General features: G+C 40.9%; 1 protein-coding gene across 4 annotated transcripts in view; it reads left to right on the top strand.

Moving 5' to 3' along the window:
* Positions 1 to 17680, top strand: part of ZFAT (zinc finger and AT-hook domain containing) — a 321691-nt gene that overhangs the window by 268917 nt on the left and 35094 nt on the right. For all 4 annotated transcript variants that reach the window (XM_063606918.1, XM_055116972.3, XM_024929945.4 and 1 more), the window contains one exon: positions 11683 to 11801. In XM_063606918.1, the coding sequence (XP_063462988.1) occupies positions 11683 to 11801 (119 nt within the window). The remainder of the gene's footprint in view (positions 1 to 11682; positions 11802 to 17680) is intronic.

Genomic DNA, 17680 nt, shown 5'->3' with positions numbered 1-17680 from the left:
TTACTTCTTGCCTGGTTAATATTACAACAGCCTTAGTGGAAGTCTAAAATAACAGAAGTAAAAATTCACACACAAATTCTACTACCCTCCACAATGCTGATTTGTCAGCATTGCCTTCCATTCTTTGTGTGTGCGTAAAGTTCGCAGAGATGAAAGTTCGGTTGTCTTTCTTTACTTCACATTAGCAGGAACATGTTGTTTTTCTTTGATATACTGTCTTCCTAATTGTGATTTCTAAGGGCTTTTTGTAATTCAGTGTTAAATGGAAACACTTTAACAATTCTGTTATTGAACATTGTGGGATTTTTAGATTTTTCTTTTTTGCAGTTATAACTAATGCTATTGTAGGCATATTTATAGGTGAACTTTTTTGGATTATCTAAAAATATTTATTAAGTAAGCTTGTTACTTATTTATCCTGAAAAGAAAAAAAAAAGACAGTCTAGAACATTTAAACTAATGAGAATTGATGAAAACCTCTCTTCATTTTAAATTATTAAAACTTTGTGGGGTTTTTTGTTGTTTTATTTCAATAAATAATCACATTGCCACTGGAGAGGGCTTAGCTTATGTGCTGTTACCATACAGAGAATTCTGTTGTATTTATATCTACACTTCAATACTTCAGCTAAAAAATGATTGCAGCACACAGTTAGCTGCTCCTCTTTCCTAAGTCCTGTGACTATTTGAAGCTGAAGACAGATTTAGAAATCTGCCCCCAGTAAACAGAGATGTGGAATTGTAGACTGCTGCAGCTGGGGATGCTTGGAGTTTTGTTTCAGCGTGAAGCTCCGCTCGCTGTAATAGCCATGAAATGCATCTTAATGTAAAACAAATGAATTGACTATACCCTTCAGCACTTTCAGTGACAGGGCTGATGCACGGAAATAGATGAGCAGCACAGAAAACTCAGGATAATTTTAAAGCCATCCATCTGGGGTAACGGCGAGCATGTGCCTTCGTTTTCTTAATGGCAGTTTTATGGAGCTGGGGAGCAGGATATGCAGTGGGAAGGTCCCTGGCTCCAATCTGCATTCTTCTTTCTTAGCTGTGCCATCGTGGGCATGTTACCCAAGCTCTCCCTCTTAGGCTCTTCACCTGTAGAATGGAGTTCACACCAGCCATCTTCCATGATGGTGGAGAGGATTAAATGAAAAAACACGTGCATGCAGTACATGTTCAGTCCTTGCTTTTGTATATTTTTTTCAGAACATCTAGGAATTGTGGAGCCATCGCATTATTTTTTATGACCCACGCCAATGCCCCATGTCCAGGAATCACAGAGGGGAGAATAGATTGGCTTACAGCCCCAGTAAATAACTAGAGTTGCAGGTTAGGGATTCTTTTTCCCATCCTTCACACTCTTGGGTTGGATTGCCAGGAAATAGATGTTTACTGTGGCTGTTGGGACAGGCGTGAGGATCTGAGTGATGATACCATCATTGCCCTATGCTTCCAAACTTTCATCATTGCCTTGGAAAAAATGTGCTGAGGTTGAACTGTTTCATGCCCTAAGTTTCCAGTTAACTTCCTAAGACTCTCTGTAATCAGTCGGCATTCCCTGACAGGAGCGGGGTTTTATATTTTATCTTTGCAGGATTGCTTTTGGTTCCTCTTTCAGAGATACACACACAGACACACAGACACACAGACACACACAGATATATATTCACAGTTGTTCATAGGCATCCATGGGGGATTGGTTCCAGGACCCTCCGCAGATAACCACAATCCACAGATGGCTCAAGTCCATTATATAAAATGGCGTGGTGTTTGGATAAAGGCTACACACATCCTCCTGTGTACTTTAAATCATCTCCAGATTACTTATAATAACTAATACAATGTAAATGCCATGTGAATAGTTATTACACTTTGGTTTTTAATTTGTATTATTTTTTATTTTTATATTGTTATTTTTTATTTATTTTTCCTGAATATTTTCAATCTGCAGTTGGTTGAACCCATGGATATGGAGGGCCATCTGTACATATATATATATAGATGTAGCATTTGCATATGCATATGTACATGTATGCATATGTATGTATATATGTTTATCCCCCCATTCCCTTCAAGGGACATATTGAAGAAGGAGACAACCCAGCATCTCTTGACTCTTAAGAGGCCATGTGCCATTGTGCTCTGGCAGAACAGTCTCTGAAATCAGATGGCTGGTGGAGTATGAACACAGTTTAGAAATCTCAGAAGCACAAAGTTCACGTTGTTCTTATGTCTGGGAGAGAGGAGCAGAATGAAAGGTGAACATGAAACCAAATTAAATTACTGTTTGGAAATGTTGAATTGTTTGGAACCACTGGAATTTTTCATTTTCTTTTGATTAATTTCAAGTAACTCTCTCCATCCCCATTTGGTTTTATTTTCCTCTTCTACTCCCCCAAAAATATCTTCATGAGACTTTATAATTTCATGTTTTGATATAGAGGAAGATGTCTTAAAATAACATCATAAAAAACACAAATAACATGTATTTTTCTCAAAAGGATTTTACAGTCTCCTTTAAACCATGTGCAGGGATTCCTTGTGTATCAGCTGTGTTAAACAGTGTCACACTGTGACATGTGCAAAGCTATTGATTCCTAGGAAAGACCCTCCTGCCTGCTATGCCACAGGGATCCTGGAATTCCAGGGCGGGGTTCAGTGCACAGTGCTGCAGAGGAGGTCAGGAAAATGGCCTAAAAGGAGCTGAGGGTTCCCACATCAGATACTTCTGTTCTGTGTGGGTTTCTAAGGGAAGGTACTATGGCATTCTCCGTGGAGTTTGGGTGGTTTACAGTGTGTTCCCAAAGCTTGCTGGGAAGAGTGGCTGCTAAGGCTCTTCCCAAGTAGGAGGGAGGGGAAACCTGACTTGTAGAATTTGCCAATTTCTGTAGTGTAAATACTTCTACCGTGGCCAAGTTTAAGCTGCTCACATGATGTCCCTCAACGTGGAGCTGGGGGACATGTGCACATTTGGCTTATGAGCTTGCGTATCTTGGTTCCCACGTACCTTTCACCCTGAGGGCACTGGGTGACATTGCCAGGTGTCTGCCACCAGGGCCTGTCTGGATGTACTGATCCCTCAGTACTCTGATACTTTGTAGTAATTAAGGTAGTACTGAGCACTATGTAAATATTATACTCCTGGCTTATATTTTATGTGCATCTGATGCTTTGAAGACAGATTCCTTTTAGCCATCACTTCTTCATTAATATGGATTTGAAGCATTCTCCCACACAAATGCACATTTCATGCTGTTTAAGGAAGAAATACTTGTATTGCTTCAGTGGGCCTGCCCCTTTCCTCCCCTTAAAATACACCTGATTAAGCTAGCTCAAGAACTGGTTCAGTAAATCACAGGCTGTGAGAGGCATCAGATACTTTGGTGCTAAGCTTTATGAATCTTTTGCTCACTCCTAGAGCGTGTAGCAGGGTGAGGATGGGGTTTAGTGGGCTTTCCAGTGGCTTCCAAGCCCTCCCTCAAGTCTCTCTAGGTTATTGGAGTGACCACACGCTTGGGAGTCAGATGGACCTGGGCCGGGATTTTTGATCACTGTGGACCTTGGACCAGGTACTTAACCTCTCTGAATCTTGGTTTATATACCACCAAAGAGGAAGGCTCATAACCTACCTCCACAGCAGTTGCAAAGATTAGATATCATTCTCTAAGATTCCCAGAGAGTGCTGACAGTAAGTTCTTGATGAATGGCTCAAATCCACTATTACATTTATCTGCATATTTCTACTTTGAGCATGTATCTCTCAAGCGCCTACAGTGTGCCTGGAACCATGCTAGGCACTGGGACTTGGTGTCAAACAAGGCAATCGTTGGTGGTATTATTGTTATTCCTGCCCAGGTTGGGGACCAGGGCTAGGCAGCTCCCGCCAAAGCTCTGTATTCTAATTACAGCAGAAGGAATACATCCCCTTCAGCTGTGCCCTGGAGCGGAGTTAGCTGCTTCTCCCAGAGGGCTGTGTCCCCCAGTTTTAGAGTCATTGAAGTGTAAGGGTGGGTAACTGGAGGAAGAGGAAGCAATAAGAGGAGAAGTGTCAAGGAGACGTCTTAGTATTTGGCATCTGCTAGAATCTTTATGTTACTTTGAAGTGCTATATTAGAAAAATGTAAATATGTATGCATGTGTACCTTGGATGTATATTTGTGTATTAGTTTTTTACACCAGATTCAGGGAAAATAGCAGAGCAGGAAATCCAGAAACTGTGAGGTAACCCACAGGTGATGTGTTTGATTTTTAGACTTCTTAATTTTAAAATTGTTTTTATTAGGGCCCAGATTCAATAAGTTCTTGGCACATGCTTCTAGTGATGTTATATAATGCTGTGTTATTGATTGTTATTTTATGTGTTAATTTATCTCTCACAATGGCCCTGTGAGCTTGGCATAATCGTTCCCATTGTGAAATAAGGAAATGAAGGGAGTGCTAATGACTGACCTCAGGTCACACCAAGTGAGCAAGTGGCCAAGCCAAACTCAGTCTCCTGATTCAACGTCTGTGCCTTTGCCACTCCCATGTTTGATGTCCCCTAAAGTTTGTAGATGTTTGCACTTATTAGAGAGGAGGAGGAGAAAGAGGAGGAGAAGGAGGAGGCATGGTCATCTCTTAAGCAATTGGGCCACATTTGCTGGTAGTTGGTGGAAAAGTCACACACATGGCTACTGTTTATTTTCTCTTATTTCTTCATCCCCGAGGCTAATTGCTAATCTGACCCAAGACTGACTCTGAAACCTATTTCTTTGCAAGTCCTTCCCTATGGTAATCCAGAGTGTCTCAGATCCCAAGATTTGGGGGCGTATGTGAGGGGAGGGGGCGGATGGGAAGACCTTGCTTATGCTCCTCTGCCAAGTGTTTCTCATTGGGTTTGGGATATCAGCTTGGCTGATAATAAAATGCACTTTGTTTCCTCTGCTGCATTTTCCCTTTTGCTCTTTTTCTTGAGGATCCTGTGGGAAGAGGGGCTGGGATTTAAATAGGATTCAGATAGTCCCAGGTAGGATCTAATATTGCATGCCATGTCACCAGGAACCCTCCACCTCAGTGCTTGCATGTGACTTCCGGTTAATTTCTACCCTTAAGCACTTCCTAGCTCTGAACTGGGGCCCTGGCTGGGCCTAGGACAGACACTGAGTTAAGAGACAGTAGGAAGTGCAAATGTCAGCAAAATTCTATTCCATATTCACTTGTTAATCTGTGTAATACAATTTTTCCATATCCACTTTCCTTGGATAATTTACCTGCTTTTGTTCCTTGTCCTTATCCGTATTCGTATCTGTCAGTGCCTGTGTTAGTTGCCTGTAGCTACTGTAACAAGTCACCACACACTTCGTGGTGGATTAAAACAACACAGTTTTATTATCTTAGTTCTGAAGGCCAGAAGTCCAAAATGAGTCTCACAAAGTTAACATCAAAGTGCTAACAAATATTCCTTCTGGAGACTCTAGGGGAGAATCCCTTTCCTGGCCTTTTCTAGCCTCTAGAGGCTACCTACATTCCTTGCCTTGTGACCCCCTTCTCCACCTTCAAAGCCAGAAATGGCCAGTGGAGCTTCTCTCAGATTGCATCTCTGTGCCCTCTCCTGCCTTCTTCTTATAATGACCCCTGTGATAGCATTAGGCCCACTCGGAGAAACCAGAATGACCTCCCCCTCTCAAGATCCTGAACTGAATCACATCGTTTTTGCCATGTAAGGTAACATGTTCACATGTTCTGGGGATTAGGATGTGGCTGTCTTCAGGGGCTCATTATTCTGCCTACTGTACTCAGTGCCTTTTTTAAGAATAGGAACTTTATTGCAGTGGCTCATCTCAAAAAGAAATAAAAAAAAAAAAAAAGAATATGAACTTTAGCATCTTCACCTTCATAGAAGAGAAAACCAAGACCCGAGAGTTTCAGGAAGCTTTGGCTTACCTGAGCAAGTGCCAGATTCAGGTCTTGTGACTGCCCAACCCAGTGTTGTATGCCATGCTGGGAGTTATATTATTGAAAATGAAATTGAATTTTCAATAACGTCAAGCACCACAAAGGAGCAGAGATATTTTAATGCCTGAAACTGCTCCAGAATATATTGCATTCCAAAAAGAGCAAAGCGTACCATCATCAGTTTTTTTAAATTTCTCTTGAAATTCTATATTTTCACCTGATTAATCAGTCCGTGGGAGGAAATTGTGATTTGAGGACTCCTGGTTTTTATGTGTGCACTTAATATCAGTGCCGTAAGTAAATTCACCAAGTCTTCCGTTGACCTTTACTGTGCATTGCCTAAGAATTTAATGAATCCAAATAGAAATTAATTTCTCTCAGCTTTGATGTCAATTAACTGGCATAGTTATACATTCAGTCTAGATTACGTATTTTCATTTGTTATTCTTTAATTAAAGTCACTGTGGCAAAGGCTGAAGTTTTAATTAATGTGGGGGCATTATCATATTAAGTTTAATTTAAATATAATATAAGAATGTTTTCCTCTCTGAATTAGTTTCCACTAAAGACTATCCCAGAAGGAATCTTTAATTTCATTTTAAAGCCTAAGTTTAACGTTTAAAAGTTTGCCTTTGTTCATCATCGCATATTAAGTCTTTATAGGAGAAGCAACATCAGCTTAACAACAACAACAACAACAACAAAAAGTGGAGGTCTTCATACCTTGGAGGTTTTTAAAAGGTGATTGAAGGAAAAGACATGATTTTATCTGATTTAAAAAAGCGATAACAAAGGAAGTTAAAAATGAAGTTTATCCTCTGGGCAAGAAAGAAACTCATTTGTTTTTGCCTAAAAAACAGCACAGTATGTTTGACTTTCAGAAAATAAACATCCATCTGAGCTGTCTTTTCAGCAGAATATTCTAGAATTTAAGAATTTGGTGTTTGTTGCCAGTCTTTCTGCTGACAGCGGGCGCCTTCTGCCTCAGTGCCCTCCTCTGCCTCCACCAGGGTTGGGGCCAGGAAGCAGTGGGCGGAGGTGCTGGGGCTGCATGTGGCTGGCAGGTTGGCCTCTGTACTAGTGACTCTTTGGAAAATTACCCACAACCTCAGCTGATAGAACAGAAACCCCAATAATAGAACACTGCTCTGTCTTGATTCCACTGACACGGAATTGATTTGGAGATTGAGCGCATCAAAACTGCATCTGGGAGATGATTAAATGTGGGCCACATCCCCGTGAGGTTTATCTGGTATAATTTGTCCAGACAACCTTGATATCAGGACAGAATTCCTCCATTTCTTCCCGAGTACCCTAATGAGCAATACATAAACACAGCAGCCTGAGATACACTCAGTGGTCAGCTCAGCTCTTTCGTTGCCTAATTATAAGCATCTTAGTGATTTGTTCAGCTCACATGTATATTGGGGAGGTGGGATACTTTGGGACATCACTGGACCTGCGTATCAGAGATATAGAGGGGACTGTTTGTGAGGCTTTAGGACTCCACACAGAGGATGAGAAGGCTGTACAGGGATTTGAGTTGGAGAGGTGCTTGGTAGAAGAACCAGGAGTGAGTGGTGTCACAGAAGCCCTGAAAAACTAGATCTTGACTGGAGAATGTGGTCAGCATTGCCATATAATGCAGAGAAGTCACAGTGGACAATAGCAAAGGCTGGGGTTAAGGATGTGTGTTAGACTTAGATTCAGTTCTTAACTTTGCCAGTGTGACCTCAGTAGGGTTACTTCACCATCCCAAGCCTCTGTATAAAACAAGCTAAGCATGCCTGTGTCATTGCGCTGTTGTGAAGAAACCATGACTTGATGTATGAGGTGCCTGATGCATGGTAACTGCCCAGTTAGTGGAAGACATATGTTGTTATTGTTATTAGTAGTGTTGGTGGTGGTACTAGTGGTAAGATAAAGAGTGAAGAGTATTCATTGGATTAACCAATGAGGATGTTAGCTGATCCTGACATGTGCAATACCAGGAGAGGACTGAGTGCAGGAAGCAGCATGCTGTGGTGTGAGGCAGGGCTTCTCAACCTCAGTACTGCTCACAATCGGGGCCAGGCCAGTGTTTGTTTTGGGGGCTGTCCTGTGTGTTGTAGGGTATGTAGCAGCATCCCTGGCCTCTACCCACTGGATGCCCTGGGCACCCCCCAGTTGTGCCAACCAAAAGTTCCTCCATACATTGCCTGTCTGGGAGGAAAATTGTCCATAGTTTAGAACCACTGGCCTAAGTAATGAAGAGAGACAGGGAAGTGAAGAATTCATATTATTTTTCTAGTTTAAATGTATAATCTTAATTTCAGTAATTATTTTGAATAGGGCAGTTACTCTCCCATGGAATAAAATTTGAAAGATGGAGGAGATGTGAATGCTGGCCTCCTCCACTTGCATCCCAGCCTGTTGTCCACCCCAGAGCATCACTAACAGCACCTCTTTCTAGTGAGTTCTTGGAAGTGGAGACTCCACAGAATCCTGGCTGTGAAGGAAAGGGGAAGATAGACCGGCACCAAGGCAGGCCCTCGGATAACACCGAACACACTTATTTGGTGAGGGGACAGATGTGTACAGAGGAGAGGTGCAGAAGTCCAAGGAGAGCAGGGGGATGGTTGGAGAAGGAGCTCAAGAAAGAAGAGGATTTGCCAAGACCCAGAGTCAGTGATGCAAGACAGAGTGATTGAGGAGAAGCTAGATGCCGGGTGCTGGGACTTGAACAGCGAATAAGTGGATGATGCCCCTGAAGTTCCCGCTCTAGGAAGGTGCCACTTTAGAAGGGAGAAAGGACAATGAAGATGTGTAGGAAAGATAATAATACAATGTCAGACTGAAAGTAGGGAAATCCATTAGAGAGTTTTGATGGCTCTATGTGTTTGGTGGGGCTGCTTTCGCTAGGAGTCCCAGGAGGGCCTTTCTGAAGAGGTGGTGCTTAAAGATGAGGAGAAGGTCAAATGGAGATCTTGGGGAAGAGTTTGTGAACCAGGAGGCACAGCAGTTATCCCAGGAAGGGAATGAACTTGGTCAGTGCAAAAGACAGAGAAGGGAGAGAATGAAGGCGAGAGGGAGGGAAGCGGGACTTGCAAGCCACAGGGAGGAGTCAGGATTTTATTGTAGGTGAGACAGAAGACCATTGGAAGGGTTTATACCTCTGAGACTGTGATCTAGTCTATGTTTTCGAAAGACCATGTTGTGTGCTGGGTGGGAAGTGGACCAACAGTGGAGGATAGACAATAGCTGCTGAGAGAGCACTTAGGAGCTGGTTGCTCCCATCTGTGCAGAAGACTGCAGTGGCCTGGCCAGGAGGCGTGGGAGACACTGGGATGCACAGTCCTGTCTACCTGTGGGGAGGCATCCCAGGCTGGAGTTTGGGACAGGAGTCTGGGCTGGAGCTACAAATAGGAAAGTCATTAGTTTGTGGATAATATATGTCCTGGGCAGGAGGAAGAGCCTGAAGAATGTCTGGATACCGAGCCTAGGCGACACGGGACAGAGTAGGAGGGCCCAGCCACCCAGCCATGGGACAGGGAAAGCATAAAGGTGTGGAGGCTGGAGGAACAGAGTGTTCAGTGGAGTGGTACTTGCACCCATGCAGGGTTTCAAAACTTGAGGGGCTTTTAAAAAACTTCAGGATGATGGAGGAATCTTAAACTGCTTGTTGTAGAAAGGGGCATTGAGTCTAACAGGGCTGAGGATCAGTGCTCTAGAAAGAGGAGAAACGGGTCTTGGAAGGTGGAGGGGAACTCTCACCCACAACTGGTGTCAGGCCAGGCATAGGCAGGAGCAGAGGGACAGAACTGTATAGTACAAGAAGGTCTGGAAAGTTCTTACCTGATATTCTCATTATGAAGCAGGAGACAAGAACTGAGGCTGAGATTGAAAGAGGAAGTCGACAATAGTGTAGGGGACTTAATGAGATGGATGGAGAATTGCAGTTCTTCTTCTGGATAATTGGACAGAGTTGACTAGGGAAATACTTGAGGTTGGAAGTGTGGCCATAAGAATAAATAATGGCTTTGTGATTTGCCTCAGCATCCCAGGGTCAGAGCAAGGAGGGCTGGGGCTTGGATTGATGCTGGGCTGTGGATTTGCCAGGCAGGTTTGAGAGAAAGAAAAGTAGCTGAGGACGTGGAGGGCTTTGCCAATAAAAGTTGTAAGTTTTGGGCTCTGGAGTGTGCTCTTTGGAGAGGGGAGCATAGTTAGGGGTAGGTTGAGAGAAAATGGGAGGGGATGCAAACTGAAGATCCTCCAGAAATTGAAGAATAATGATAGTGAAAGTAAGAGATGGCCCGAGGGCCGATAGTCGTCAGAGTGGGATGCTTGGATTTAGCCCCATGGGTGGTGCTGAATAATCATATGGGTGACTGAATGAAACTCCACAGATTGTGAAATGGTGGGGAAGGTTATTGGCCTTAAAGTCAATGGATGTTACAGTATTTAAGTGGAGAAGGCCAGGTGCCAAATTGTCTGATGGATCTGGCACTGTGGGTAGCAGGGACAGGATGGGGAAATGCTCCTGCTCTACCGTGGAGGTGGCATTGCTGCCCTGCCCGGGCCTGGCATCCTTCTTACCTGGGGCTCAAGAGCATGAGCAGCCTCCACTTGGGAGGACTTAGCAGAGAGTGTGGTCAAAGAAAGACAGGGAAAGAACACGCTCTCTGGCAAGGTGAATGTTGGGGATTTTGTTGGCCAGAAGGTCTGAGATTCCAGGATGCTGCGGAAGCATTGGCATAGAGGAGAGACCATGTGGACCCCAGAGAAGACATGGCAGAGAAGGATGGGAAGCCAGAGTTTGCGACTAGGGAATGACCTGCTGGAATCGGGTAGCTCACAGTTCCAGACAGCTGTGGTGTTGGGGATGTTGGTGAGAGGGCTCATTCCCCTGGCCCAGCTCAGGGTGGTGGCCCGGTGGTGCCAGCATCAGCCTGGCTCAGGCCAGTAGACTAGAGGCCTGGCACCAGCACTACCCTTAGTCTCCTGAGGCTGGAGTTTGCTTCTGAAGGCACAGTCTGTTCATAGAGACTTTTGTACAGGCTGCAGTTTAGTTGCTGCTTCTGTATAATTGTAGAAAGATATTCTTTTGTGTGACTCTCCAGTTTTTGTTTTTTTTTTAAAACCTAGAGTTGTACATTCTCTTAATTAAAGCATCTAAACACTTCCTGGAACATGTGCAAAATTTAATCAGTTCAATAAATAATGACGTTTCAGGATGTGACCAGCTTTTAAATTTGTTCTTTACTGGGTAATTTGCATGGGAATTTATGCTAATGACTTAGCTTCTGACGTGAAGGAGACTGAGAATCAGGCTCCTGGTCTTAGTGTTTTGGGACAAAGGAGATTAAGAAAAGCAGACACTCCCTTTCCATTGTTCTCGTTTTCTAAATTATTTGTTACTTACAAGTGAAAAATGAAAGAATGATTTAAGCCACTTACCCACTGGCCAAGGGAATTATGTTACTTATCTTAGTTCTCTCTGGCATTTAAACTGTTGGGCACATATTGGGCTGTCTACAAAAGCTTATTCAACAAATAAAAAAAGTACATTAAGTTTTAAAATCTCTGCCTTGAAAAACATATACTGTTGCTATTGTGTTCCAATACTAAGGTAAGCTTGAATTGAATACAAGTGCTGGAGACAAAATAATACTTACTAGATTTGAAGCATTTGAACAGGAGGAGGAACTGTTGCATTTTTCTGTATTACGAACACATTTTTCTTTTAACCTCTGTCTGTGCTTTCAGGTGGTTTGAAGTGTCCTGTTTGCAGCTTTGTATATGGCACCAAATGGGAGTTCAATAGGCACTTGAAGAACAAACATGGCTTGAAGGTGGTGGAAATTGATGGAGACCCCAAGTGGGAGGTAATTTTTTTAAGTATGGTATTAATCTTGACATTTCTAAACACAGATGACAAACCAGGCAAACCCAAATACGGGGCACGGGCAATCATTCCTCAGAACATTAGATTTTCTGTTTGGGGAACTTCTGAAACTTTTTCAAATGATGTCTCGCGTCTGAGGGGTATAACTGGGTTAAGATCTGGGCCAAGCCTGTGAATTCTTGTTCTGGGTTGAATTTAGACTCTCTTGTGAAAGTTTGTGTTGACCTCCTTGACACTTTTACTTATGTTGTTCACAAATCCAGAGTTTCAGATGTTGCATCTGAAAGAATGGAAGGCAAGGATTCTATTGTATTGCCATCCTCACCGAGAGAATTGGAAAAGGCTCTGTTTCCTGAATCTAGGCCCTGCTCTCTTTCTGTGGAGAGCTCATGCTCCTAGCTGCTTTTTTGTTTTTTTTTCCCTTAGGAGTTGGAACCAGTCACCTGCTGAAAACACGCCTTTATTATAAGAGCCAGTAACCATCTCTCTTTTCAGATACTAGGTATTGCCACCACGGACTAATTGCAGTTATCTAAGGCAGGGTTTCTCAGACTCAGCACTGTCGACATTTTGATCTGGACAATCCTTTGTTGTGGAGGGCTGTCCTGTGCCCTACAGGCTGTTTAGCTGCATTTCTGGCCTCTTCCCACTAAGTTACTAGTAGCATCATCCCCCCAACCCCATCCCCTGTTGAGATACCCAAAAATGTCTCCAGACATTACCAATGTTCAGTGTTTCCTGGGGATAAAAATCACCCTCACTTTATCTAAGGACTTTACAGAGCATCCAGTGGTTAGGAGAAGGCTTTTTAAACAGAATCCACAACATATGAAAAAAATAATACATCATGACATTGTGGGGATTATTCTGGAATGCAAGGCACAAGTGGTCTCTTGGAAAGGTAACATGTTAACATCCGTTATAATATGAAACAGTCACCTTCATAGATGCAGATTCAGTGTTCACTGATGAAAAAGAGTAAATAGAATTTGATGGATACATCCTTAAGATGAAAAAAAAATGTGTGTCATCCAAACACCAGCATCTTACTTCACTGGGAAACCCTAGAGTGTTTCCACAGAAGTCAGAAGCAGACAAGAGTGCCCGGTGGCTCTGCTGTTCTTTAACAGCATGTGGAGGCATCAGTGAGTGTGGCTAGACCAGACAAAGCAGATGGAGACCTAGAACTGGAAGGAAAGAAAGAAAAAGTATCTCTCTATACATATCATAGGATGATATTTTCAGAAAATCCAAAAGAATGAATGAAAAGCTAATACAAACAAAAAGCAGCAGATTAAAATATCAACATACAACAGTTAGTTGTAGATACATGTACACCTGCACATATGAATGTGTATACACATATGTGTAAATATAAGAATATGTATATGCTAATATATGCACACATATATACATATATAAAATCAGTTTCAATGGAAACAAAACCCCCGTTTGATACAGGAAACAAAACCAAGATAAATCTAGGCATAAACCTTATAAAAAATGCCCAAAATGTAAATATGGGAGACTATAAAACACTTCTGAAAGAGACATAAACCTAGAGTTGAGGAAATTAATGGGAATACTCAATATCATAAAGATGTTAATTCCCCTGAAAGTAATTTATACATTAATTTATCAAGGTAATATGATCTATTACATATTACATGTAATCTAAATACCATTAGATTTTTTCTGGAGCTAATCAAGTTGATTTCTAAATTTCATTTGGAAGAGTAAGTACAATTAACTAGGAAACCCTTGGGAATAACAACCATAAGAGGAGAATCCTACCAGATATTAAAACATATTATGAAATCTCTCTAAGTGTGCATGAATAGATGGTTTAATGGAATCGAACAGAAAATTTAGAATAGACCCAATGACATATGGAAATTTAGTATATGATAAAGATGGTGTCTCAAGTTGGTAGGAGAAAGGTGGGCTTTTTGATAAGTGACACAGGATAGCTAAATAGCTATCTAAAAAAAGATAAAATTGAATCTGTTTATTATAACATATAAAGTTATATGAGAAAAATTTCAAAAGGGTCAGATTTAAATATAGAAACAGTAATATTTTACAAATACTAGAAGAAAGCATAAGTGAATTCATCTATAAACTGAGAGCTCATAAATAAGTAAAAAGATAAATGATAAAAATATTTTTTATATAGAAAAAATTAATATCTTTATAAAAGGCCTATAAAAAAAATAGTGATGAGAAAGATCAACCCTTTAGAAAAATGGACAAGAGATAAGAAAGGTTCAAGGAAAAGGAAATGTAAATAACATTGAATATCTGAAAACATGATCAGCCTCACATGTAAGGAAAGAAATTTTCATTAAAATTAGCCCTGGATGGAATTTCTCACCTGCTAGCTTGACAGAGATCCAAAAGTTTGACATTATCTCTGCTGGAAAGGCTGTGGGGAAATCTGCTCTCATACGTTGCTGGGGAATGTAAAATGGCCCAGGCTTATGAAGAGAATAGCAATATGTAACAAAATTACATTTGCATTTCTTTATCCGTTAATTCAATAATCCAACTGTTAGGAAACCATCCCAAAGTTTCACTGGGACACTGTGTCCATACTGACATAAATAAATGATTGAATAAATAAATGTGGGAGAAGGAACTATGCATTTCCTCCAAAAAATAATGATTAATAAATGTAGAAGGAATGAAGGAAATAGAAAGTTACTATTAGAATACCACAGGAACAATCATAGCAGATGAGATCCGTTAATGAGTGCTAAAGTTAGTAGGCAAAAGTTTAAGGAGAAATGAGATATTCACATAAACTCTGAATATCTCCTTCCAAATATTTATTAATTACAGAAGGCAAAAATAGGAACTTTACGGTGGAGGTACCACCTTCACCAAGCAGTAGAGGTTGGCATCATCAGTAATGAAGCATGCTGACATCATGTGTGACCTGATACCATGTGATCAGATGAGAAGACACTTCATCTCATGGTATTCTTAACTGAAATCTTCAACCTCAGCTTAATTATCAGAAACCATCGGACAAATCCAAATGATGGGTGTGGTCAAATACCTCATCTGTACTCCTCAAAAGCGTCAAGGTCATGAAAGATATGGAAAGTCTGAGGAACTTTCACAGCCAGGAGGAGACAACGGAGGCATGATGGCTAAATGTGCTGTGGGATGCAGAATTGGATCCTGAAACAGAGAAAGAACATTAATGAGAAAACCGGAGGAATCTGGAGAAAGCCTATTGTTTAATTAGTAATAGTATCCAAATGTTAATTTCTTGTTTTGATCATTGCGCCATGATTATGAAAGATGTTAAGATTAGGGGAGGCTGGGTAAAGGGTCTCCAGGAACTCTCTGTTGCAGCACTTTACATCTTTGGAAGTCTTGTGTAAGTCTAAAATTATTTCAAAGTAAAGCAGTTACAAAAGATAAGAAATGGGGTCATTATATGTAGGGAAAGGAGACAGAGAGCAAGATGGAAGGGATGGGGAGAAGCTAAATTTCTCAAAATACCCTGCTGTGTAGATTTGACTCTGATTATATATAAAATATTGTAAAAGTATTTTATATAATAATAAAAACAAAATTAAACTTAAAAAGCAAGTCTTAAACATTGTGAGTAAAATGAAATAAATGATTCTAACTGTATATCAAATTGGTGACTACGTGGAGAGGAACAATTTCAAGAGACTTCAAAACAGTTATTTGATTGGGATGTAACCTAAGGGCAAAACAAACTGCAAAAAGGTTGGTAGTAAGGACAATATTGTGATTCTGAGGCTGTTACTAGTGTTTAATAATGACAGCAAAACACATAAAATATGTTTAATTCTGTAAGTTTATAATGATATTTGGAAAAAACAACTCAGTCACCTTTGTAGAATGTTAGAGAATCAACTCTTTATTTTGAAAATTGGTAAATTAAGACCAAGAATCAAGCCATTGTTCTACCTTTATTTTTTAGTTTTTTTTTGAGAGATAGGGTCTGGCTACCCAGGCCGGCATGCCATGGAGCCTCCCTTCATAGCTCACTGCAACCTCGAACTCCTGGGCTCAAGCAATTCTCTTACCTCAGGAGACAGTAGATAGTCCTGTCTACTATCTTCCAAGTAGATAGGATTATAGGCAAGCACTATAATTTTTTGAAAATTTTTTAAAATAGAGACAGGATTTCTCTTTGTTGCCTAGGCTGGTCTCAAACTCCTGGCCTCAAGCGATCTTCCCACCCTGGCTTCCCAAAATGCTGGGAATACAAGTGTGAGCCACAATACCCAGCCCTATTCTACCTTTAAAAACAAAACAAAACAGAACAAAACAAAACCCTATGTAAATATAACCAAACATTCAATGAGGGGAAGTTTTTTCTTTTGAAATATTTCAACTAACACATGAAAAATTAGAATATTACCATGTTGCAACCTTCTAATGATGTCATGGGTTTAGCAATGATCATCAGTTACTGCTAACATTACATAAAAGAGACCACCATCCAAAGCGTGTCTCCTGAAAGAACTGCCCAATATAACCCATGAAGCATTCTTTGCAAAAAGGAATCTGAATCTAATTAAGCTTTCGTATTTGTATCCAGTGACCAATTTACAGAAAACACCATGGATGGAGGAACATTGGTCAATTCCATGGTGATGCAATCAGCGAAACTTAGATTGCTGACAGCTCTCTAAGGCAAACATCCTGCTGTCTTCAACAAATAAACTACAAGGGGAGAAAAGCCAGAAATGGAGGAAGAGCATATGGGTTTTAAGTCTTATGAGACGTATTAATCAGTTCTAATGTGTGAACCTCATTTAGATTTGATTTGAACAAACCTAAAAAATGAGGTAATTGGGGAAATTTAAACATTGTCTAGACCATTGATGATGTTAAGGATTTATTGTAAAGTTTTTGAGTGTGACAGGAGCATTGTAGTTCTTTTTTGGATGAGTTTTATTTTTTAGAGAGACAGTATGAAATATTTATAGGGCAAATAATGATTTCAGGATTTGCTTCAGAATAATCCTGGGGCAGGGCATGGAGTACATGGAAACATAGTCCAAGAAAGTCTGGCCATGATTCAACCTACAGAATGGGAGAAAATTTTTGCAATCTATCCATCTGACAAAGGGCTAATATCCAGAATCTACAAGGAACTTAAACAAATTTACAAGAAAAAAACAACCCCATCAAAAAGTGGGCAAAGAATATGAACAGATACTTCTCAAAAGAAGACATTTATGCAGCCAACAAACATGTGAAAAAAAGCTCATCATCACTGGCCATCAGAGAAATGCAAATCAAAACCACAATGAGATACCATCTCACGCCAGTTAGAATGGTGATCATTAAAAAGTCAGGAAACAACAGATGGTGGAGAGGATGTGGAGAAATAGGAATGCTTTTACCCTGTTGGTGGGAATGTAAATTAGTTTGCCCGTCGTGGAAGACGGTGTGGTGATTCCTCAAGGATCTAGAACCAGAAATACCATTTGACCCAGCAATCCCATTACTGGGCATATACCCAAAGGATTATAAATCATTCGACTATAAGGACACATGCACACACGTATGTTTATTGCAGCACTATTCACAATAGCAAAGACTTGGAACCAACCCAGATGCCCATCAATGATAGACTGCATAAAGAAAATTCAGTACACATACACCATGGAATACTATGCAGCCATAAAAAAGATGAGTTCATGTCCTTTGCAGGCACATGGATGAAGCTGAAAACCATCATTCTCAGCAAACTAACACAGGAACAGAAAACCAAACACTACATGTTCTCACTCATAAATGGGAGTTGAACAATGAGAACACATGGACACAGGGAGGGGAACGTCACACACCAGGGCCTGTTGG

Source organism: Pan paniscus, chromosome 7, assembly GCF_029289425.2.
Source record: "Pan paniscus chromosome 7, NHGRI_mPanPan1-v2.0_pri, whole genome shotgun sequence".
Taxonomy (NCBI): Eukaryota; Metazoa; Chordata; class Mammalia; order Primates; family Hominidae; genus Pan; species Pan paniscus.
The sequence above is the reverse complement of the archived record's forward strand: the minus strand, read 5'-3'. Positions and strand labels throughout refer to the sequence as shown.